At 44.7% G+C, this 24434-nt stretch overlaps 2 protein-coding genes across 6 annotated transcripts in view; both read right to left on the reverse strand.

Moving 5' to 3' along the window:
* PRPSAP2 (phosphoribosyl pyrophosphate synthetase associated protein 2) overlaps positions 1 to 16830 on the reverse strand; it is a 32262-nt gene extending 15432 nt beyond the window's left edge. The window contains exons 1-6 of one of the 5 annotated variants that reach the window (XM_035130549.3): positions 16056 to 16830; positions 9529 to 9646; positions 7847 to 7998; positions 5463 to 5515; positions 2437 to 2503; positions 470 to 642 (exon numbers count right to left, since the gene is read on the reverse strand). In XM_035130549.3, the coding sequence (XP_034986440.2) occupies positions 470 to 642; positions 2437 to 2503; positions 5463 to 5515; positions 7847 to 7965 (412 nt within the window). In that variant the 5' untranslated portion in view covers positions 7966 to 7998; positions 9529 to 9646; positions 16056 to 16830. Of the gene's footprint in view, positions 1 to 469; positions 643 to 2436; positions 2504 to 5462; positions 5516 to 7846; positions 7999 to 9528; positions 9647 to 15207; positions 15428 to 16055 lie in introns of those variants that run through there. The other 4 variants (XM_035130551.3, XM_088657077.1, XM_088657075.1 and 1 more) reach the window with 4 other exon arrangements.
* A 5272-nt stretch (positions 16831 to 22102) lies between these two features.
* On the reverse strand, positions 22103 to 24226 carry LOC118092940 (chemerin-like receptor 1). The gene has a single exon (XM_035131620.3). It carries the CDS (start codon positions 23932 to 23934, stop codon positions 22831 to 22833), a length of 1104 nt encoding a protein of 367 aa, XP_034987511.3. The 5' UTR covers positions 23935 to 24226; the 3' UTR covers positions 22103 to 22830.
* Between the last annotated feature and the right edge of the window lie 208 nt (positions 24227 to 24434).

Genomic DNA, 24434 nt, shown 5'->3' on the forward strand with positions numbered 1-24434 from the left:
CTAGGGGCGATGAGAGTTGTTGTCCAAAACCAGTTGGAGACCCAAGTTTGGGAAACCCTGGTCTACGCAGACTGGCAGCGGCTCTCCAAATCTCAGGTGGGGCTGTTTCCCAGCAGCAACTGGAGATGCCAGGGGCTACGAGTTGTCTCCAACAAAATCCGACTCAGAGTAGACCCAATGGACCTGAACTGCGTCATCTTCCATGGGGCTACTTCAAGGACTAGCAATGGACACACCCCTAAACCCGGGGTGATTTGCATACAAAGGATGTGCTGTAACCACCGAGCTTCAGCAAGGGGCTGCCTCCCTTTGCGAGTGGCCAGTCTTTTCCTCCACTGTCTCATGAAAGGAACTTTAGGGGAGAGCCAACGCATGTAGTCTACAGCGGTGCCTGGAGACATACTTAGAGCAGCCAGGGTGGGGGTGAGCGTGTCCCGCCATGGCCTCGCCCGCTGCTCTCTGTCCTTACCCGCCTTGCACATCATCGAAGCCAGAAGCTTAGAGACAATGGAGCCCCTTTTCCTCATCTTGCACTGCTTGCTGTATGGGAAGTAGGGAACCACGCCAATAATGCTTTTGGCACAGGACGTTTTACAGGCATACACCATGATGAGGAGCTCCATGATGGTCGTATTCACATCCCTGCAATGAGAAGGGCGCTGGTTCTGTATCGGGACTTCACTCGACAACAAACCCTATATTGCATTCTGACGCAATCAAGCCCTTTGTCCGCTGGAGAGGGCAGGTAGAGTAACAGGCCATTACGCAGGGCTTTCGACCTTGATGGAACACTCTCAAATCATTGCCGCCACACTTGTTTATGGGGAGATTAATTAATTATTCCTCCTTCTCATCATGGGTCCGCAAGGGCATTTCAGACAGAACCATAGAATGGTAAGAGTTGGAAGGGACCACAAATGTCATCTAGTCCCTTGCAATGAAAGAATATTTTTGCCCAACGTGAGGCTCAAACCCAGGACCCAGGCACTTTCCTTAGGCCAGGATAGCTGAGATATTGTGCTTGCCAGCTCACTACTGGTCAGGTCTCTCCCTAAGGCTCCTTCTTGAACCTCACATGCACTTGGAACGCCACTCCCTGTGCCTTAGCATTTGGGGCAGGCTCTCATTCACCTCCCCAGCTGTGGAGCAGTATGGGATCACTCAAAGACACACCCCAGCTGTACTGGGTCTTGCGCTCAGGAATACTCTGCCCCCTCCCTCCGGAAAGATCAAATTTTCAGGGGTGATCAATGTCCAGCTAAGATTTGCGGACCTCTGCTTCCATGGATTTCAACTGTGTGTGCAGCATTCCTGTCCCGTCCCCCCCAAAAGAAGAGAGGAACGGTACAGGCTCCACATCCCTGAGCCTCTTGTTTCTCTGGGGAGGAAAGAAAGGCTATGTCCCACCTGGTTAGAGAGCTGGGGTAGAAACCTCCACCCCAGGGGTTTTTGCCTGGCTGGAACTATGATGATGACTCTTGCTTGCCTTGCCATATAGATGATATTCGAGAGGGGTGTGAGAGTGTGCGCATAAACTAGCCTGCTGTATAAAGGTAAGATTCAGACTCAGGGTTCTGTCCACTTTTGCCTCTGAGCCCACCCACCACTGGCATGTGGCCCCCAGAAGGCAGACCAGGAGGCAATATGGCCTCAGCTGAAAAAGGTTCCCCACCCATTATAGACCATCATGTCAATAAACAGCTTTGTTCCCTCCCCACTATGCTTCCTTTGGACCAGAGGTGGGCTAGCATTGCCACTAAGCCATCTTTGCAATGGGGCAAACACCGATTACAGGAAGGCAGCACAGTGACCTGGCAAACAGCATACTCCTTCACTCTCCCCCAAAGCAAAGATGAGCTGGGGAACCAAAGAGGTTGCAGCGGGGAGTGTCTCTCAAATTGACAGGTACCAGTTAGTAACAGCATAAGAAAGCAAGATATAATTAGAGTGCAAGAACCTACTTACAGATGCTCAAAATAGTACCTGTCTTTGTCTAACTCTGGTACAGCTACCCTTAATCACAGCTTCTTCAATGAGCTTTGGATACCTGCATGTTTTGCCTGCATCATCTTATGCAAGATGGAAAGTGGGGTTTTAAGAGAATGGATTAAGAGCATCCCTTTTTTGAAAACCATGGTTAAAAAGAAAAAAGCAGAGGGAAGCATATAGGCCAGATTTTTCAGGGAAACTCCGCCAAATCATTTAGGGGTTAGACATTTGCTTTAAAATTAATGCTGGTTGAACAGTTCTTAAAGGGAACATAATGGACAGCAAATGGCAGAAGACCACAGACATATAACAAGGGGGCGTTTAAAAGGAACAAAGACAAAGCTAATAAGCTCTACCCGCCACCACAAGCGTTACATAGATACAGTTCAATCAGAACCAAATACAGAAATGGCCGGGGTTTAATTCTGAGCAGATATTTGTACTCACTTTGAGACAGTCTGGATGATGAAGACATCTTTTCCTCTCACAGACTCCTGAATCTGTACCCGCGTTTCTGCCAAAAGAAAACATGCCCTCGGTGTCGACACATGCTTGCAAAGTACATCAGCATTAAGGCTGAAGCTCAGTCCATTCTCCCATTTTCAGGTGAGACCATCTCAAAGGAAAAGATTAACATTGCTGTTTCTCCTTCACTTGCAGCAGGAGCAGGACTGTAGCTCAGTGGCAGAGCACATGCTCCGCATGCAAAGGTCCCATTTTAAGTTATTGGCCTCTCCAGTTAAATGGATCAGGCAGCGAGTGATGTGAAAGGGCTCTGCCAGAGACCCTGGAGAGGAGGTGCTGCCGATCAGAGCAAAACAATACTGGGCAAACAGTGTGACCTGGTGCAATGCAGCTTCCTATGGCCAGTAAGGAATGCTGCAGGTCTACTGGCCATGTAAACTGGTGCCTTAAAAGTTCCCACAATCACTGGGAAAAGGAACGTGGAAACAGTTCCAATCCACATGACAAATACTCAGAAACATTACAGCCGGGGTGAGAAAGATTTATGGCAACATCCCTCCCAGTGGTCATAGAAGAGCCCTGCTGGATTTCAGATGGGGGTAAATAAATAGCCTCATCCTCCATTAAATTTTCTAGGGTGCGCTTGTCAGCTCTTCAAGAAAGAGCTGTATAACAAGTTGCTCTTTTTAGGTCTAAAGGCAGGCCTGGTGGTGGTCGTGTAGCAAACCGCCAAAGGCCAACAATATTTAGTCACAGTGTAGCAGGGGCCCAAAGGGCCCCAATTAAGGTAATAATGTATTTCCCTATAAATCCTGGAATATGCTTATATTAGTGAATTATGGTAACCTGTTGCTTTAAAGAAACTGATGATTCAGCAAGAAGCCGTCCCTACTGGGATAGAAGGTCAGCTAATACGTAAATCACAAAGAAGCAATTCATGAACTAGAGCATAAATTGTTACATCCACACGTAACACAGGTTCCCATACATGCAAACTAACAATATGTAACAGATCACGGTAAGAATCAAAGTTTAGTTAGCAACGCTTATTGCGCATGCGTATTAGATTAGGTAATGACATACGTATTAAATATGAAATGAGATAATGATGAATATTAAATATAAAATGATGCAATGATTTATGTGATTGGTTAAATTGAAATCCTTTGTCTGAAATGTTATAAATACCCCTGCCTGGCCTTTGGGCGGGGTTCCAGTATTCCGAAAAGATTCGACTGTAACCTTATTGCTTTGCAATAAACAAAATGGACTCCTAACTCCTCTTGTCTCTGAGTTTTATTGGCTAACTCAGAAGATAAGCCATTTTTGGCTTACAACAACAGTGCCATGAGAAACATTCAAAGAGCAAATAAGGTTTGCCACTCCTTGACCCACATCACCATCTGAAGTCCTCCTTTGTGTGCCCCTTCCTTGGGAGGTCCAGAGGGCAGTGAAACGAGAACAAACCTCTTTAGTGGTGGTTCCCCCACTTGTGGAATGCTATTCCTGGGGAGACTTGCCTGACACCATCATTACACAGATGCCAGGCAAAAACATTTCTTTTCCACCAGGCCTTTGGGCTCTTTTATTATCTGTGAACTCCTTGAGTGGGTGTGACACTTAAATCCTGCCTTATAAAAACATGATTTTCTTTTAGGTTTTTCTTTTTCTGCTATGCTGGTTTCAATGTATGTGCTTGTTTATATATTGTAAGTTGCCTTTAGCTACCTTGGTGGAAAACGTGACGAACAAAAATAATACAGTGGTACCTCTACTTACGAATAACTCTACTTACGAATGTTTCTACTTACGGATGGAGCTCCGTCCGCCATCTTGGATGTGGTTTAGATAGGATTTTTTTCTACTTACGAATTTTTAGATAGGGTTGCTTCTACTTACAACTTTTTTCTCCCAATGCATTCCTATGGGATTCGACTTACAACTTTTTTCGACTTACAAATGTGCGTTCAGAACGCATTAAATTCGTAAGTAGAGGTACCACTGTAATAATAATAATAATTAATGATGATGATGATGATGCAGGATCCTAGAGAACCTCTGAAGGCCCATAACAGAGGCCAACACCTGTACGGTCACAGGTTAAGGCCTCTACTCTTCAGCAAATATCTTCCAGGTCACTGCTACACTCACACAATGCACACTCAGATTACTGACTGACAAGCATCCCACATGGATGATCTGGCATCCCCCAGCCCCTTGCCTCTGCACTAGCGTGGAAGCCAAATCCAATCAAGGCTGGAACCTTGAAGTGCTCAGGCAGTCTCATCAGAGGGGGACAAACAGAGAAGGGCCACTGCTAATGATGCCCTGCTTGAGAGCTACCTGTAGGCATCTGATTGGCCACTGTGGGAAACAGCATGCTGAACTAGATGGGTCCATCCGGGTTGGATGTCTGTTTAATGTACAGGCTGAACAACAAGAAGCAACACGTCAGCTAATAATATACTGACAATATTTTTATAACACTATACTGTTTCAAAATTCATAAACAGAAGACATATGTGACTCCATGCACATATAATATGTCTTCTGTTTATGGATTTTGAAATCGTGTTATAAAAATATTGCTTCTTGTTGTTCAGAGTGTTCTGTTTTACAACACTGGGGGTTTTCTTTGGTGTATAATGTAGAGGCTGGGCTGTGCCAAATGCAGCTGCTCTTCTTCTTTACCACATCATGCAATGCAGGCAAGAGTGACAGGAAAGCCCATCACTGCATGCCTGTCACAGAACTGCAAGGACAGGCCAACAACAGGAAGATGCTGCGGGAGGAAAACCAGGAAGTGGCCTCTTACACTTGTTTAGTTAAGGAAACGGCAAGAGCTGATGCATGGATCACCTGAAGGGACAAATTCTCCAGGGAAAAAGAGGCAGGGGGAAGGGAGAGGAAAGAGGTTGTTACGGGAGGTGCTTACTGAACTAGATCCTTTCCCTTTAGCTCCAAGCGATGAACGCTTTAAGTAAGGGCTTTGAGTGGAAGATGCTCACCTCTGTTCGGCTCCTGATAAACCTGGACTTTGCCCATCTCCACTCCCAGGCGCCTGCAAAGGTAGAGAAGACAAAGCTCACTGAAGCAAGGATGAATTAGAATTGGGATCGAAAACAACATTTTCAACAGGGAGGGCAGCCTTTCTCCTTCCTGCGCCCTCCAGAGGTTTTTTACTACAACTTCTGTCAGTTGCAGCCAGTGTGGATGATGGAAGTTGCAGTCCAAAGCATATGGAGAGCACCAAATTGGTGAAGGCTGAAATCACTTAACAGTTTTTGTACTCTAGTCCAGTGTTTCCCAACCAGTGTGCCTCCAGATGTTTTGGGACTACAACTCCCATCATCCCTAGCTAGCAAGACCAGTGGTCAGGAATGATGGGAGTTGTAGTCCCAAAACATCTGGAGGCACACTGGTTGAGAAACACTGCTCTAGTCCCAAACAATGGTCCGCAGAACACCGGTGGTCGAAAAGTTTCATTCAGGTGGTCTGTGGTGGGTCTGCATTAAATACCCACACTGATTTACAACTGTATTCGTACTGCTTCTATTTCTTATGTTGTATTTCAATTTGAATTCTAAGGAATGCAAACTGCAATACAATAAATATAGGAGATAAAAGAAGCAATAAAAAGAATTAAAAGTCGTACAGCATCTAACACAGCACATTACAATTACTACAACAGGCCAAAAAAAATCATTAAGTGGCCTGTCAAGACCCTTTGCCATTTTTTAAGTGGTCCGTGGAGGGTGGGGAGAGTTTGGGAAGCCCTCTTGCCCCAATTGCTTATAGAAATAACAGCAGACTGCCTGCAGCACAAACCCTGGACCACTGAACTCTCTAAGCAGGTTATTGCTGTTAGCTAAGACTTGACTCAATGTCCCCAATGTCAAAAGGCAGCTTCTGCAAATTCCTGCCAAAGCACAGATTCAGCTCACGTGTTACATCCAGAAGGATCTACCTACAAATGCACTTTTGAGAAACAATTGCCATTTGCCTTTAAAAACATTCCATTTCTCCAACTGCAGGAACAATTGCCATGCAGATGTCACGCTTGACAGGAATGAGCTACTGCTCAGGTTTGTAGACCACAGGTGCCATACCTGTGGGTCTTTTTGCAATTTAAGAAGCGGTAATAGAATCCCAACTTGCTGTTAATCTTATGTATTGTCATTGGGGGAAATAGCACACAGCTCACTTTGCCATTACTCCTTCCTGGGCAAATTTTCCCCATAAACAACTTCTGCTACTTCGCTCATTCAGTGCCAAACCAAAACTAGAACCTTTTCTGCAAGAAAACCTGGTGGGTTTCTTCTAGCCACCAACAGACCGTCTCCGTTTCTAAGCGTCCACATTACTCAGTAACCGGCTCCCTTTCTGGTCTGGGCAGGCAACTGTCAAGGGCAGGAGAAAACAGAATCACACCAGCCACGCTCTGACTAGCATTGGCTCAGCTCAATGTATGTTAGGTGTTTTGGGAGGCTAAGCGTTGGCTGAACAGGCTTGGCCCAAAATAAGTCTTCTCAAAGGATCATTCTGCAAAATGAATCTGAAAATCAGCCAGTAGGCACAGCATACTGTCAAGAGACCTTCTGGCTGTAAGAAACGCTAAGATGAGTGGCTCTCTTGAGAGAACACAAGCTTAAATAACAGGATGGACAAGAACTGGGGGTGGAGGAAGGGGAAGGGCAGAAGGAGCAATGTATCCTTAGTCTCCAAGCCTTATAAAACTGCTCTCATAGCATTCGCTCTTAAAATTTGCCTGCTTTTCATAGGCCACCACATTCTCATTCCTGGAATCAGGAATGTGTTACAACTATTAAGAAAGGTCTTGTTCAGCTGTTTCAGTTCTAGAACTTGAATTCACTCACTTGGTTCCATTCTTTTGAGTTTCCCCTGAACTACTGCTGAAGAGGCAAGCTAATCTTCAGTTTAAACTTTGAAATCTACACCAAAAGATGGCTAGCCTCTTCAGCATGTAACAGAAGCATCATAAACTTCAAACTTTCTTTTGGTGTGAGGGATTGCAGGGGCTACCTAAGAGGTGCACCAGGACCCAGTGATAATCCTCAGACCACCTTTATCTTAAACTTTCCGGCTAGGAAAGCCAGATATATATATATTAGGAAATGCTGTAAGACCAGCAGACATTAATACGTGGGTTTATCATGTTAGAACAAAGCCTGCATTATACAGTACTGACCCTGCACCGTTAAATGTAACTTTATCTTGGCAAAAACAGCAGTGAGACATTACAAAGTAACTTGACAATATAATCTTGCTGACAGTCGTACATTATGCTCACACCAGCCAGACCCAAACCCCCACATTGAAACAGAGGAAGCACAGAGTGCTTAGGAAGAAAAATACAGCTGCTGTTACTTACTCTGCAATTTTCTTTGATAGTTCCATGCACGTTGGGTTGGAATTGGCTGAAAATAGCACCAGCCCACCCTTCGTTATATTCATGATGGATCCTGTACCATTGGGTGCCACACAAAACATCAAATCCTCCTTTGTCTTCCCACTTTTAAAATGCTGCAAGAAGATCGAAAGCACATTAGCTCTACATAGGCAACGTGGAGCATGAAGACCCAACTTTCAATATTTTCTGCCACCCTTGTATGCTCTGCCCATGCTGTGTAACCCTTCAAGTACCAATTTGAAGGAACTTAAGACATCTCGCCTCATTCAGCAATGATCAAAGTACCACTAGGGTTGCCAGCTTATCAACCCGAAACTGCAGCTGTACTTACAACTACAACTTGGCGTGAACAGGTGGTAACGCCCATATCTACACTGGGACAAAGTTTTGTCTGCTGGTTTCTGGACATCAAGATGCTGTTAAAAGTAAAATAGCAGGCTGGACTTTTCTTCCTGACTCATTTGCAACTATTATATATTATTTATGAATCAACTTTCACATTTATCTCATGGCGATTTACGAACGTACAATAAAGATAATTCAATTTCACGCGAGAACACAGGGACCTATAGTAGTGAAGACATGTATGTGTGACTGAGATGCCTTGGTTGGGGGTGAGGGGGAGAAGCTCCGGTCCATGGGGAGGCAAATGTGACTCTCCAGGTTTCTTCATTTAGAAGACATCTGAAGGCAGCCCTGTATTTGGAAGTTTTTAATGTTTGATATTTTACTAAGTTTTATATAAGCTGTAAGCTGCCCAGGGTGGCTAGGGAAACCCAGCCAGATGGGCAGGATAGAAATGAAATGAAATGAAAGAAACCCCTCCCTAGTTTTGCTCTCGGTCCTCATTTTTTTGCCTGGTTGGAATATTTCCTTGAACACTAAGTATTGAATATTGCCTCTTTCATACCTGGATGAATGATGGTGTGTATAGAATGTTCCAATTATTGTATAAAGGGAAAAAAGTTTGAAGGAAAAAAAAGTAAATAACCCCTGGACAGTTAAGTCCGGTCGAAGGCGACTATGGGGTTGCAGCGTTCATCTAGCTTTTCAGGCCGAGGGAGCCAGCGTTTGTCCACAGACATCTTTCTGGGTCATGTGGCCGGCGTGACTAAAGCACTTCTGGCGCAACAGAACACCGTGACGGAAGCCAGAGCACATGGAAGCAACATTTACCTTCCCGCCACAGTGGTATCTATTTATCTACTTGCACTGGCATGCTTTTGAACTGCTAGGTTGGCAGGAGCTGGGACAAAGCAGCAGGAGCCCACTTCGTAGAGGGGATTCGAACCGCCAACCTTCCGATTGGCAAACCCAAGAGGCTCAGTGGTTTAGACCACCGCCTACCCTATAAAGGTAAGAGTTGCAGATCACTTTGGCTTCTGGCCCTGCCCATCACTGGCCATGTAGCTCCCAGAAGGTCCTCCACAAATAAGTATGGCCCTTGGGCAAAGAAGGATTGCCTCACCCCTGTCTTAAACAAGAAACATAGAGCTTGCTCCCAGTTCCAGCCCTGATGCCTTATCCATCTTAAACAAAAGGCTGTTGGTTCAGGGTAACACTTGATACCAACCACCTCTGGCAGTTTTGCTAATGTAAGCCAGCGCCCAGGTCTGATTAATGTTCTTAGAGAAAGCACTTACAAATAAAGGTTGCGGCTGAGAAAAGAGCTGCGCGAAGTTGGCACACAGAGCTGAAGCTCTCCTGCACTTTACTCTTCTCCTGAGAACAATGCCACTAGCATCCTTTCAAAAAAATTACCTATGGAAACAGAGGAGAGAATATAACCGTTAAGAGACACGTGAAGTAAGAGCAAATGGCAAAGATTATCCCAATGGTCTTTATTCTGCAATAATAAGAATAAACACCCTTTGCTGCACTTTTTGAAAACTAAACGTTTGGGACTCTAATGAAACTGAGAAATAAGACTTCAGTCATCAGTATTAAACAATATGCAATGATTTGATTATTAACCAGAAAAAGTGGCAAATCATTGTCATTTGCCTATTAAAAAATAAACACCTGTCCCTTCATCCAAGCTCCAATGCAGATATATAGCTAAGGAAAAAAAAGTTTCTTTCTATCTACTGTCAGCTATCTTTCAAAAATGTGTCACACAATCAAAGATAAATAGCAACGTGGTGCATATAGACTACACTCAAGAATGGTGCTTTCTCCTGTTTTGGAGGGTGGCATCTATAAAAAATACTGTTAGTCATAGTTGTGACTAATACTGGGCAACACCGTTATTAAAAAATCTTCTCCCAGGCTCTGCAAACAGGCCACATTATATTCGTCCAGACATAGTGGAATTTCACAGCCGAAAGGAGGGTGGTGAATCTCACTTGTAGCAGAGCCTCTACCATCACCACATTCTCATTAATATAAACCATGCCCATTTCAGAGAAGCCCTTTTTGAAGGAGGAAATGTTACAAATTATTATTTAAAAGACATTGAATTAACTAACAATGCGATGAAGCACGCACCATCAAAAGCAGAGGCTGCCTTTTTGAAATAGAAGGCAGGCAGAAAATTCAGCACAGTGAAGACAGGAAAACCACAATCCAAACAAACAAAAGTTTTCTCTTGTGATATCATTCACTAACACAGCATCCACCAACCCCAGATGTATTAGCCTACAACTGCCATCAGCCCCAGCTAGCATTGCCACTTTTTTCCAGATACTTCTCTGTGTGTGTGTTTGTGGTTGTGTGTGCGCGCGCGTGTGCGTGCATGGGGCAGTGGGAAGCACTGATCCAGGGGGCAGAGAAGCCATACTAAAAGATCCAAATGTGCCCACAGGCCAAACATGCTTGGTGACCTGTGTGTTAGGGCTCAAACCCAGTGCACAGCAGAAGCCCTTCAAACAACCTCATTCACTACAAACCAATGACACGCCCAAGGAACACTTATCCACCATAACGATCGAATTATAGGCATAATTAACATTCTAAAGCACCACGTGTGGGGAAATTCTACTGATGCCAGGCATGGAACTTTGAGAAAACTCCAAAACCAGTGTTAGAAACAGATATATGAAAGCTAGGAGCTAAATGGCACCTTAAACCTAAGCTACCGGTATGGGGGCAACAGCGGAATGCAATTTTTAAAAACAAGAATACAAAGCTGAAAATGAATGAACTGCAGCTAAAACATTGTGTTCATTTTTCACAAGGTCTAGTCCTTCCCCTGCCCACCCTCCTAATATTCTTAAGAGAGTCTCTTTTCCAGTTTTCAGAGAGTAACTGGAAGTGGGTAGGCAGGAAAAGGTTCCCCTTTCCTTCCACTCTGCAGTTTTAAAATGAAATCATAAGCGCAGTACTGCGCCCAGAGCTCAGAGACTGCTTGTGCTAATGAAATTCCCCGTCGCAAAATGCGCCTAGAATAATGAGAGTTTCAAACACTGTCCAAAACCAAGACATAGAAATGCAGCCCTAATTCAGCAGGTACTCTATGAACAGATTTGAGCAAAGCGTCAATCTTTTTCTGAACCTAGACCAAAACCAGAGTGCATGTATGCCCCGTAAATATCCATTAGCTCATTATAGCACAAATAAAGACCACATTACGGTTCAGAAGCAACAGACAGAAAGCATCCACTGTGTTCTACCTAAGGGAAGCAAAACAAGCACCGCACAGCTTTACCAACAACTATAACAGCGAAAACAGAGAAAGGCTTACACAGTCTCTCTCTTGGGACTTGGTTCTGAATTACCGCACACAATCTAGACCGGTGGGAATCACTCTGCTTCACAAGCCTGTAAGAGCAAGCAGCAGCACAGAAAGCCCAGTTCTCACTGTTATGGTGCTTTGGCTACAGTTGCATACCACACCCTTTGCGCACAGAGCAAACGACTTTGCTGGACTAAATCCTATCCAGTAAGAGCTTTGGGGGGTCCTGATAAGTTCTGGACCACAAGGGCATTCAGCAGTTGAAGGGAGATGGGCAGCAGGGAGGGGACACACACACACACACACACACACACACACACACACACACACACACACCACAATTCCCAAAGGATAAAGCTTCCCAGTTAGAGCTTCTGCGCATTAGGGCTTCCGCCATTGTTACCGTGCGGCTGAAAGGATGAGTATAATGGAGATGAACCAAACACATCAGCCCAGGGGATCAACATCGTGCATTCATTCCAGCACCACTCAAAATGAGCAACAAGAAGTTCACTCCTGCTTTCTGTAGCTTTGCTAAAGGACAGAGGTGAATACTGAATAAAGATCTACCCAATTAGTTGCAGGTTGCGGAGGAAAGGAGAGGCATGGAGGTTAGGGAATACAGAGGAAAAGACACACACCCCTAGGTCTCTCTTATAGATGGAAGATGGGAAGAGTGCGTGCTTAAGAAACACTCACCCCACTTAGTCTTCCAGATGATCAGCAAAGCCTTTTTTACTCTGGTGGCCTAAACTGGGGGAACCTCTACGTACTTTGAAAAACCCAGGAAACATCAGTTTAAATTGTTTCTCACCACACCCTTCCAAAGCTTACCTCCCATGAGTTTGTGTATGTGCGTTAAAATCCAGTAAGGTCACACACTAGTGTATTTCGTAAGAAAACACCGAGAGTAATTGTATTTGCGACAGAGCTGGAGGTTTTTTTTCAGCATGGAAAGAGGGAGGGGTGGAGAAACTGACATCACATTTTTGCCTTATGATGGTGGGGGGATGCCCCCCCACCCCAGCCCAAATCATTTATTTTTTATAAAAAAAAACAACAACAACAGAGGAGTTAAGGAGGCCTTATACCCAGCCCTGGGGGGAAATGTGCTGAATGTATATATATATGTCAATGTATCTCTCATCACATGGAAAACTCTTATTCCCCCCTCCACACAAACACATGATGTGAAGATTGGAGACAAACAACCCACTCCCCTTTTTCTGCTCCCTTCTAACAAAACTTTGCCCTTCCTCACGTCAGGGTTTGTTTTTGTCTTATTAAGTGTTGCTTTAGACAGATAAAGATGTAGGGTCTGTGAGCATGCAAGCATCCCAACGCGAATTGCAAAATAACTTAACATTGGTACCAGAGCCTGCAATAAACCCAGATGCCAACTTTGCTGCCACATACACCCGGACAACATCATTACTGGCCCCAACAACATCCAACATACCATCTCAGGACTATTTAATTGCTCATCTTCTAACATTGTGTATGCCATCAAATGCCAACAGTGCCCTTCAGCTCTCTATATTGGACAAACAGGCCAAACCCTACGCCAAAGGATAAATGGACATAAATCTGACATCAGGAACCAGAAGACAGAAAAACCAGTAGGAGAACACTTCAATCTCCCAGGACATTCTATACAAGATCTCAAAGTAGCTGTCTTACTACAAAAGAATTTCAGAAATAGACTGGAAAGAGAAGTTGCTGAATTACAACTTATCACCAAGCTCAAAACCATGGAGGGACCTGGTTTGAACAGAGATATCGGATTCTTATCTCATTATACATGATAAGCGATCTTCAGCCATCTCAACCCTTGCTTTTTCATGCAAAACCATTTGCAGTCGTTTTCGGTCATCAACAGCTATCAGTCAGTCAATCACCCACTTCCACCACCCTTCTGAGTGATCCCCCCTCCCCACCCCTTCTCTACATAAGTGCCTGGGGACTTCTATTTCACTGTATCTGAAGAAGTGTGCATGCACACGAAAGCTCATACCAAAATAAAAACTTAGTTGGTCTTTAAGGTGCTACTGAAGGAATTTTTTTATTTTATTGCAAAATAACAGGTATTTATTTAACAACAACCTCCATCAGCGAGTCATCTGGAGAGACCAGGGAATTATGTCAGAATGCTGTTTATTGATTATAGCTCGGCTTTCAATACCATCCTTTCGGACATTCTCATCAGAAAGTTAAGGGACCTGGACCTTTCTTCTAACATCTGTGATTGGATTAAACACTTTCTGAGAGATCGGACACAAAGAGTGAGGATTGGACCTGTTACATCTACCTCCCTGAAGCTCAGCACTGGCACTCCACAGGGATGTGTGCTAAGTCCGTACCTGTATTCGCTGTATACATATGATTGCATTTCATCTGACCCATCTACTGCAATTATTAAGTTTGCTGATGACACCACCATAATGGGTTTAATTACAGGCAGAGACGAATCTGCGTACAGGGGGGAGGTTCAAAAGGTATCCACATGGTGCTCAGAGAACAATCTGTACCTAAACATTGGCAAGACAAAGGAGATGGTGTTGGGACTTTCGGGGGAAGAGAGGGGAGCTAATTCCGTTGTATATTGGGGGGGGGGCTGTGTGGAGAGAGTCTCTTCCTTTAAATACCTGGGAGTCCGTCTTAGTGAAGACCTAACTTGGAAGGTCAATACAGCCCAGGTGGTTAGGAAGGCCCAACAGAGACTTCATTTCCTTAGGGTCTTGCGAGAGAACAAGGTTGGACAGCCACAAGGACTGAGAGATTGTGGGGGGGGGGCTCATTTAATCTCACTGTAAACAAGTGGTAAAGTGACAATAAAGTATTTCTATTTTATTCTATTTCTATCAGGTGGAAAGTGATTGATTTGTATATATTAGTAACTTTGTACTAATGTAACGTTTTTGTATGTAACTGCATTTTTGTAATATTTTGTTTAAGTTGTCGATTGTTGTTTCAGTTTTCTGTACACCGCTTAGATATACCGTGGTATAGAAATTAGATAGTCACATAAATAATCAAAAAGAGGGTGGTTGCCTTAGAAGCAGGGAAATGCCATTCCACACACACATATAAAAACACCTGGCGTGATGGAGGGGCACAAAACCACTCCCTCCCTCTACCCTGACATCCCCACATACACACTTTCCTTGCACTAAATCTATTTTTAACCCAGCCTCTAAATGCAATTCTTCAAGGCAGTTTATAACATTCAGTCACCCCCCCTCCCCCCAAAAAGAGAGCATCTGCAATTAAATATCTAAATATTGCTGCTTTAGACCGAGGAGGATCTGTTAGGTTTGATGCAAAGCTCAAGTTAAGTTTCTGGTGATGGATCTGAACAGCTGATAGTTTAAACACACAGAGATAAGCAGTGCAACCCGGTCGGATGGGCGGGAAACAAATAATAAAATAATAATAACTATTATTATATAGACACACATGGAGCATAAGGTATATACGAGTGTATACATGCAAGCTATTATCCACGCAGATCATAGCTGCCAAGTTATCCCTTTTTTAAGGGATTTTCCCTTATGCTGAATAGGCTTCCTCGCGAGAAAAGGGAAAACTTGGCAGCTATGACGCAGATACACACGCACAAATCTGAGCGTGTACTCATATATATACAAACCTACAGGCGATGGCGACCCGATTTCATTTGTCCGCGGCTCTAATGGCCATCGCAAAACAGAAGGCGCAGCCCAAGCATCTCCGACCACAAACCGGCAGCAAATACAAACTCCTGCTAAATAATAAACGCCCCGGAAGCAGCGCTAACGAAGAGTGCTTAAAAATACAGAGCACCGAGGTACCAATATAAATGTGTTCGCGCTCTTCCCGCCCCCTGCCCCAGACACGTGCGTGCGTGTGCGTATATACAGTACACACATTATATTGCGCGCACATTGCACGCAGGATCAAAAGAATCTTTGACCGACATCAGCCACTAGCCGTAGCAATAAAGTAAAAAAACACAATGCACTGAAGACAAGAGGTAAAAACTTACCTATGCAAAAAAAATACATTCTGGAGGTTTACATCAATAATCAAATTAATAGATCTTAATTCTAATTGCCCCTGCTATTAAATAAATAATAATTGCAGTAGTTGTTTTTTTGCTGCCACCTGGTTAGACACAGCAAAGCGTGTGTGCATATTTCTATATCCTTATAATATATATAATTATTATTATTATAGATAAATAAATAAATATATTATGATAGATGATAGATAGATGACAGATCTATAAAAATGCAGAACAACGGGGCCTGCGAGGAGGACCCCCACCCACCTGCACCCTAAAGGATGGAGAGCACCCACACAAAGGCGCTCCCCACCCACCCGCGACCCCCAGTGAATTAAGGGAGAAGGCGAAGGAGGAGCCACGCGGGGAGGAGGATGGAGATGATGGAGGAGGAGGACCTGGCCGGCGCCGCCACCTCCGCGGACCCCGCCGCTCCCTCGCCCGCCCCTGCCTACCTGCCTCCTGGGCTCAGGGCAGACTGAGGCCGCGGGGTCTCCGCTCGAGCAGGCCTGTCCCTGTCGGAGGCTCTCTTGCTCACGCCACGGCGCACCACACGGCCAACTCCGTCCGGCTGCAAAATGGCGGCGGGGATGAAAAGGCCTGAAGGGGGCGGAGCGGCCGTGCGAGGCTCTCGCCGCAAGCCTCAGACCCCCGTTCACACGAGCACGCGCGTGTTGAACGCCCCCCCCCCCACCTTGCCGCTCGCTTCCCTTAATGGCCGCCAACGACGACGACGCTCTACGCCTCCCTCAGCGCGGTCCGAGTTCTCGGCTCTCCGCGACACGCGGGGTTTTTTTTTTGCCTTCCTCACGATGCGCCGGGCACGCGCGTTCCGACGCCTCAGCGCTGGCGCTTCCTCGCGCGGCCCTCAGGTCGTGCATGGCTGGCGGGCGTCTCTTCACACACACACAAACGCCTCAACGCCCACCCTTCCTCACGGCCCGTGTCTCCTGCTTTCCTTCCTTACGACCCTCACAACACGCGTGTTTGGCGTCTCTTCGCACACACACAGCCCTCAACGCCCGTCTTTTCTCACGACCCACCAAACATGCGTTTTTGGCATCTCTTCTCAGTGCTTGCAACCTCTCAAATAAGTGCATCTTTACCCCTCAACCCTTGCCATTCCTCACATGTATTTATTCAGCATCTTCTCCCCCTCCCCAATATGTGCTTCCTCACACACACCCCAACACGTGTGTGTGCATCTCTCCCTTTCGCCAGGTTTTATGCGTAGTGCAACAACAGACTGAGGAGGAGGAGGAAGAATTGCTGGCTTGGAGCCATTTTCCTACATCTCCCTAATCATGAATGCCTGTTTGCTGGGGGTGAGTCAGTAAGGAAACTCCACTATGTTTCTCCACGCTGGCCTCCACTGTACCGTTAGGCAGAGTGAGGCACTTGCCTCAGGCAGAAGATGTTATGGGGTGGTGGCAGCAGCAGCAGTCTCCCTGGCCGCTTCTGCTGAGCTCCTTCTGTAGGAAATCTGTGAGCATTGCACAGCCTTGTCATGCACACCCAGAACTAATCTGCAGCTCTCCAGCGCATTTGTTAGGATGCTTAGCTGTTGCTAGCGTTCAGGAATTCCAGCTTGGCCCCACGACTGGGTGCCCAGGGCTGTGGGTGCCATGCAGCGTGCATGACCCTGGCACCAAAATTTGTGGGTGCCTGGCGCCTTCATGGAGAATTTTGTGGGTGCCCAAGGTCCAAGGAGTTGGCACCTATGCTAGGTAAAAGTAAAGGTACCCCTGACAGTTAAGTCCAGTCACGGATGACTCTGTGGTTGCAGCGCTCATCTCGCTTTACAGGCTGAGGAAGCCAGCGTTTGTCTGCAGACAGTTTTTCCAGGTCATGTGGCCAGCATGACTAAGCCGCTTCTGGCGAACCAGAGCAGCACATGGAATCGCCGTTTACCTTCCCACTGGAGCGGTACCTATTTATCTACTTGCACTTTGACGTGCTTTCAAACTGCTAGGTGGGCAGGAGCAGGGACCAAACAATGGGAGCTCACCCCGTCGCAGGGATTCAAACTGCCAACCTTCCAATTGGCAAGCCCTAGGCTCTGTGGTTTAGACCACAGTGCCACCCGCGTCCCTATGCTAGTGTGGAATTAAATTTGACTGCCACCTCACTCTACTTTGGTATGTAGACTGTGGGAGAAACCTTGTCCTTTTCCTCTGGCAGCAAAATGCCTTAGGCTGGCTCTGTCCATCATTGTTTCTGTCCAGAAATGCTGCCTCCTCTGGTCCTGATCCCTTTGCCACCCCGACAGAGCAGGCTGCATTCATCACTGATCCCAAGCAATTACCAGCCTTGAAGATGTTTGCGTGGGGAATTCATACCTGCTAGTCTAGGCAGGAAGTCATGGCACTTATTCATTCTGTGCAAATACAAGACAGACCCCAGAAGCTCTGCCCTGTATTGAACCTTGCAGCTCTGGAGAAAAAGAAAATCAATTTTCCATCCCACTGTTTGTTTTTGCAATTGCTGCCAGTTAACTCTGCCCAGAAGTGGGTTGTTTAAAAGCATCCAGCTGCAAACTGAATTGTAGAGAAGGCACATAGAAAGGAATTGGTCAGGATGCAGCTGAAATAGATACCGGTAATAAGACTAGATAATATGACAGAGTTGTTGCTAAGAAATGGATTAAGGTGCTATAGAACTGATGTTCAGTTTCAACTGTGTTCCAGGTAATTCAGCAGTGTGTGTGTGTGTGTGTGTGTGTGTGTGTTCCCACTAACACTTGGATAGATTGAAGCAAAATTTAAAAATTCCTTCCAGTAGCACCTTAGAGACCAACTAAGTTTGTCATTGGTATGAGCTTTCATGTGCATGCACACTTCTTCAGATGATGTGCACTTGGATAGATTAATTCATTAATCAGTCAGTTGTATACGCTTCTACTGTATAAGTACTTTTCTGAAAGTTGAAGATACAGTGCTTGGAAAGTTCATTTTAAAAAGGAGTTAGTTCCAGTTTACAGGTGAAACTTGGAAAATTAGAATATCGTTGAAAAGTGCATTTATTTCAGTAATGCAACTTAAAAGGTGAAACCAATATATGAGATAGATGCATGGCATGCAAAGCAAGATGTCAAGCTTTATTTGTTGTAATTATTCGTTGTTAGGCAGGTCAAATATAAATGGAATGTAATTAATGAAATAGCGATGTTTATTTTTGTTTATTTTTGTATTATTGTAACTGTTTTTTTATTACTGTGGAATTTCCAAAATAAAGCATTTGTAAAAATAAAAATAAAAAATAATAAGTTGCATTACTGAAATAAATGCACTTTTTGACAATATTCTAATTTTCCAAGTTTCACCTGTACTCCCTCCAAAAATGAATTAGTTCCAGTTCCAGTTTGCCCCCTCCAAATGGGAACTATCTCCATTCCAGTTCAATTCACAATTCATTCACGTGGTCATCAGCATTTTTTTTTCAGTCTTCAGAATTTTGCAAGCTGCTCTGCTGAAGTATAAAATATACTTAAGAAAACATTGAAACACACACAGAATATCATGTGAATAATTTGTGGGGGTGTGGTGTAACAGTTGAAAAGCTTAAACAGTGGGATCGCTTCTTAGGTAAAAACGGTAAATGCAATGACCACAATCAAACAGAGATTTAAGTGTGATGAAACACTGAATTAAAATTAAAATAGAATTGAATTTAAAATAACCTAAAATTCCATTGCAGAAGGAACTTAAATCACATTCAGTTCACTCAGAATTTATAGGAACTACTTTCAGATGGGAAGAGAGAGAAGAGAAGAGATTACTTGGTGAATTTACTGAACAAATCCAGGCAGTGTCAATAACAATTGTGTAACCACAGTTTGATGCTGGGGAAATTTGATTTCCCTTGAGCAAAGACATCTGGGTCCTCTGCAGCAATTGAGTAACACAGCCACACATTTATTGTGGAGCAAAAAGACCCTACAGAAAAAGCTGTAGGATTCAGCAGACCTCCCATGCCCATCAAATTGCCACTCATTCTTTCTGTCCTTCTGGCAGAGTAACTTTCCTTTTATGCTCGCCTCTGCCGATATGCTTGCTTTTTACTGACACTAAGTGGTTTGACGTACCCCTGTGGCTGGTGGAAGGTGATCCATTAGGGTGAATGGGGCCCTGCCCCACCAGCTTCAGTCTGCCCTTAGCCAGCCCCTCCTGCTTTCATCCATCCCAAGAGGTGCCCCTGGCTGTCAGCTTCCTCCTCCATCTCAGTTTTGCCCTTGTAGAACTCAGGAGGAAGGGAGATGGGGACAGCGGAGGCTGGCACTGCCCCACCAACCTCACACTTCCCTCAGCGAGGCTCTACCTGCCTTCTTGCTTACAACCAGTGGCACTGCCTGTTGACTTCCTCCTCTTCCTTCTGCTGGTTTTGCAGAACTCACAGAACCGTAGAGTTGGTAGGGACCATGTGGGTCCAACGCCTTGCAGTGCAGGAATCTGTCACCCAACTTGGGGCTCGAATCCATGACCCTCAGATCAAGAGTCTCATGCTCTGCTCAACATGGAGAAGAATGGGGACAAAACTAGAGCTAGTTGACTCTGTCTGCCATGAGCAATAGCATTATCTGCTTCTCTCCCTGCCTTCCAGCCCACCAGTCCCGGTGGGCACCAACCACCACGAGATGAGGGCAGATCTAGAATTAGAGGGCTCCCCCTGTCATTGGCTCTGGCTCCAAGTTTAGTTGGCCTCACTGCTTTCCACCCAATCAAGGGGCAACAGCTCTCCTTTTCATCCGCTACTACAGTAGTCTATCCTCTCAAAGGCCAACCTCCGGGAACGCCGCTCCCATCTTCAGGCACCTGCCAACTTTCCCAGTCATCAGGACTGGACACGGTTTCTCAAGAACTGCAAACAGCTTTGCAGGACAAAATTGCCTCGAGCTTTGCGAAAGCCTTCCCACCCACTCCACACCCCTTTCAAAGTCATATGTTAAAGTTTAAAAGACCTTGAAAGATGAGTTGCACAAGGGAAGCAGGAAAGGGAATTTCTCTAGAGCTGTCTTTAGGAACATAGGAATCAGCCTTATCCTAGTCAGACTATCTGTCTAGCTAGCTCAGAATTGTCCGCCTCGGCTGACATCATCTCACAAAGGTTTCGGGCAAGGGACTTTTCCAGACTTACCTGGAAATGTTAGGGACAGAAATCTCTATCACAGCAACAGGAGACCCAAGTATTTTAATTGTATTCCCCACCCCACCCCCCGACACAATTCATTCATCATTCTTCCTCTCTTTCTTGTATTCTGTCCTCTTTGAAACCATTCTCATCCCCGTAATAAAAATCCTAGATTACAGTAACAATTAAAGAAAAAAGTGATCGTTTGCTCCAGAATATGGTGATAGGTTGGGGTGCAGCCCAATATGTGTGTCATCACCTGAAGGCCAATGAGAAATCCAGCTGTTTGTTAAAAGATTGTTATGTACCCGGTATTTAATAAAAGTACAGGTGTGTTTCTTCTTCGAACCAACAAATGAGAGACGCAACTACCGTAAATGGTTATTTCGAGGGTTATAGTAATATACTGTTACGAGTTTCAGGAGGCGGGTAAGCTGTATGCCTTACCTCTGCTTCTAATTTCTGGATCCAGCACTGATTCAATTCCTGGAATAGCCAGGCTAGCTTCCTGGTGACGTCATGGTTATTAAGTACAGTATATGGTATTAATGTAGTAAAGTAAGTGGCTCTGTGCCAGATGGCAAATGGATCCCCCCCCCTCAACTCGCTGATAGTTAGAAAGACAGGGCAAAGATGGGAGCTGAATGATGGCGGGCTGCAGGTTAGGCACTTGGGAGACGCAGCTATGCCTGGTTTCTTATGGAATCCAAGGCTGTGGCAAGACCCTCTTGGGGTGTTATTGCTGCGAACCCCTCTGTCGGGTTGTATATATGTATAAATAACCCATATATCCTAAAGACACCACAGTCTCTGCTATACCTCATAACATAAACCCTGGGTAAGCGCCTGGAACCCCTGGAATCTCGTACCACTCAAAGACTGGGCTGGCGTGCACAATACATTAACTATGACAGTATTGTCTGTGAATGGGACTTGCAGGATAATGGAACCTAGGAACCTAGGAAGCCTTATACTGAATCAGATAATTGGTCTATCTTGCATGGTACTGTCTACACTGACTGGCAGCAGCTCTTCAGGGTTTTCAGCCAGGGAGTCTCTTTCGACCCTGCTTGGAGATGCTGGGGATTGAACATGAGACCTTCTGCATGATAGGTAGATTTTCTACCACTGGTCTATGGTCCTCCCCTCTGCAAACCCATTGGGGTATCCATCCACTGGTTTGAAGAAGCCATAAGAAAAAGAAAATCATAGGCCATTGTGTTGATCTATTAAGAAAAAAATCTACAATCTTTATTAAGACAAAATAAAATATTAAATAATAGTGAGCATTCATCCTGATACATTTGCTCAAAGTTTTCAAGGAGGTCATACTGACTTTTACCGAGCATTCATTCTGATTTGTTTTGGGGGAAGTTATATGATGCTGTATCAAGCAATTGCTAACCCAAAAATTTGCAGTTACAGTTAGGTAGCCGTGTTGGTCTGCCGTCGAAACAAAATAAAAATAAAATAGAAAAATTCCTTCCACTAGCACCCTAGAGACCAACTAAGTTTGTCATTGGTATGAGCAATTTCATTGGTATGAGCAACATCTGTGTTTAGGGGAATTTCGAGAATCTAATTTATTCAGATATCTGAAGAAGTGTGCATGCACATGAAAGCTCATACCAATGACAAACTTAGTTGGTCTCTGAGGTGCTACTGGAAGGAATTTTTCTATTTTATTTTTATTTTGTTCCAAAATTTGCAGTGCTTTATCTCCATCACTTTCCTTATGGCAAAAAGTTTTGATTTGATTTTTTTTAGTGGGGAGGGGAAAACAGGTTTGTAAAGCAAGAACATCAAATCAGCTTTAACTGCAGAACCTAAATTTGTGGTATGCACTTGAATCCCACTTGCAAACTAGCAACAGTCTGGAAATGCCTTTAGAAAACGTTATTTGGAAGAGTCATACGCACAGTAACCACTTGTGCTAGTACCGTAACTGTTTTGGCAAAGGGCAATGTGATTCCAAGTTGTGGAAACCCAGCAAAATCAAGAAGACCCCAGTGAGTTTGTGTGCATGGATGTACATATGAAACATAAACAAGGACCAATTGAATAATGGGCCTTTGTGGTTAATTTGGCAGCAGATGTCTTCCATCATCTGCTGACTTCAGATGTCACCTGAATCTCTACCTGAGAGATGGATCTAGATTTTCTCTTGCTGGATAGAGACAGGATAAAGTCCTCTCCAAAAGCCCCCTCAAAGGCCACGATTACCGACTGACGGAACTTCTTCTGCCCTACAAACACATAAAGGATGGGGTTGATGCAGCTGTTGAAGAACGCCAAACTGGAGGCCAAAGGGATTCCCAAGAACAAAGCCATCTTGAGTTCATGATTTGCAGAACTCTTGGACATCTCTAGCAAGGAGAAGATGTGATATGGGAAATAGCAGAGGAAAAACGACACTGTCACCGCTATGATGATCCTGAAAGGTTTGGTGGACTTGGTTAGACGTCTCCGTTTCATCCTGACTGCCACGATGCTGTAGCAGACCAAGATCACGGTGAAAGGAAAGAGGAAACCAAACAGGAACCTGGATATGATCATAGCTTTGTGCCTCATCCTCCAGAGCCTTCGTGTCTCCTCGGTATTGTAACTGTCGGACAGAGCAAAGTTATTGAAGCAGCTGGTTACGTTCCTGGAGTTGGTTGCGGTGTCTCGAAAAATTAGGTACGGAGAGCTGATGATGAAAGCTGTGGCCCATGTCACCAGAGCAATGCCATATGCCAGCTTTGTGGTTCGGTAGTTTTTGGACCACACTGGGTAGATGACCAGAGCACACCGATCCATGCTAATGATCATCAAGAGGAAGACACTGGCAAACATGTTCAGGAAGGCAATGGTGCTGTTCAGCTTGCATAGAAGTTTCCCAAAAGGCCAGTGGAAGCCCAGAGATGTGTAGGCGATGCTGAAGGGCAGAAAAAATGTGAAGACGAAATCCGCAATGGCCAGGTTGAGAAACCAGACTACGTTCACCGTCTTCTTCATCTTGAAGCCTGCAATCCAGATCACTAGGCCGTTCCCAGTCACCCCGAGGAGACATGCAACGCTGTAAATCGCTATGGACAGGAGGTGCATGCGTTTTTGAAGGCCCAGGTAGTGGTCGGTGTGAGAAGAGGTGGTGTTCTCCTGCCACCAGGTCAAATTGGACAGGAAGGTCGACGAAGAGCTGTTCTCCATTCCCAGTGAAGTATTCATCCTCCTGAAGTCTTATAAAAACCTTCCAAATATTTGAGAAAAGAAATACTTCAGGAAAAGCCGATCAGGGAAGAAAATACAGGGTTAGCTATGTTAGTTATTGGAACTGTCTGCTACGTCAATCCAACTGAAATTGGAATTTATTGTTGTGAATTAAAGAGTTTAATTGAACTAAGGCAACCTTTGCTTTGGTTGGCCTTAAACAATGATCTTTTTAAAAAGGATTGTATTGAAATTTGAGTATTTGCTGCTAAATATTTCTATAGTGGGTGAATTATTGCTGTTCATCTTTTTAAGCTTTGACGTTCTATTTCTGCTCCTTGATCATTCAGATTTATATATTACTTGTGTTGTTATTTTGGCAACTTTTGTGGCTTCTTCGTTATAGCTAAATAAAATTTATCGCCACTACACCAGTGCCACCAGACCATATTTTTCCCCCATCTCTCTAGTTGCTAATAAAAATACATAAAAAATTTATTTTATTTTATTTTATACTA

The sequence above is a fragment of the Zootoca vivipara genome, chromosome 13, assembly GCF_965207765.1.
Source record: "Zootoca vivipara chromosome 13, rZooViv2.hap1.1, whole genome shotgun sequence".
In the NCBI taxonomy this organism is placed as follows: Eukaryota; Metazoa; Chordata; class Lepidosauria; order Squamata; family Lacertidae; genus Zootoca; species Zootoca vivipara.

What these genes read in the sequence shown, in the direction of transcription:
- LOC118092940 (XM_035131620.3), bottom strand. Translation starts at nt 23,934, where the DNA reads ATGAATACTTCACTGGGAATGGAGAACAGCTCTTCGTCGACCTTCCTG.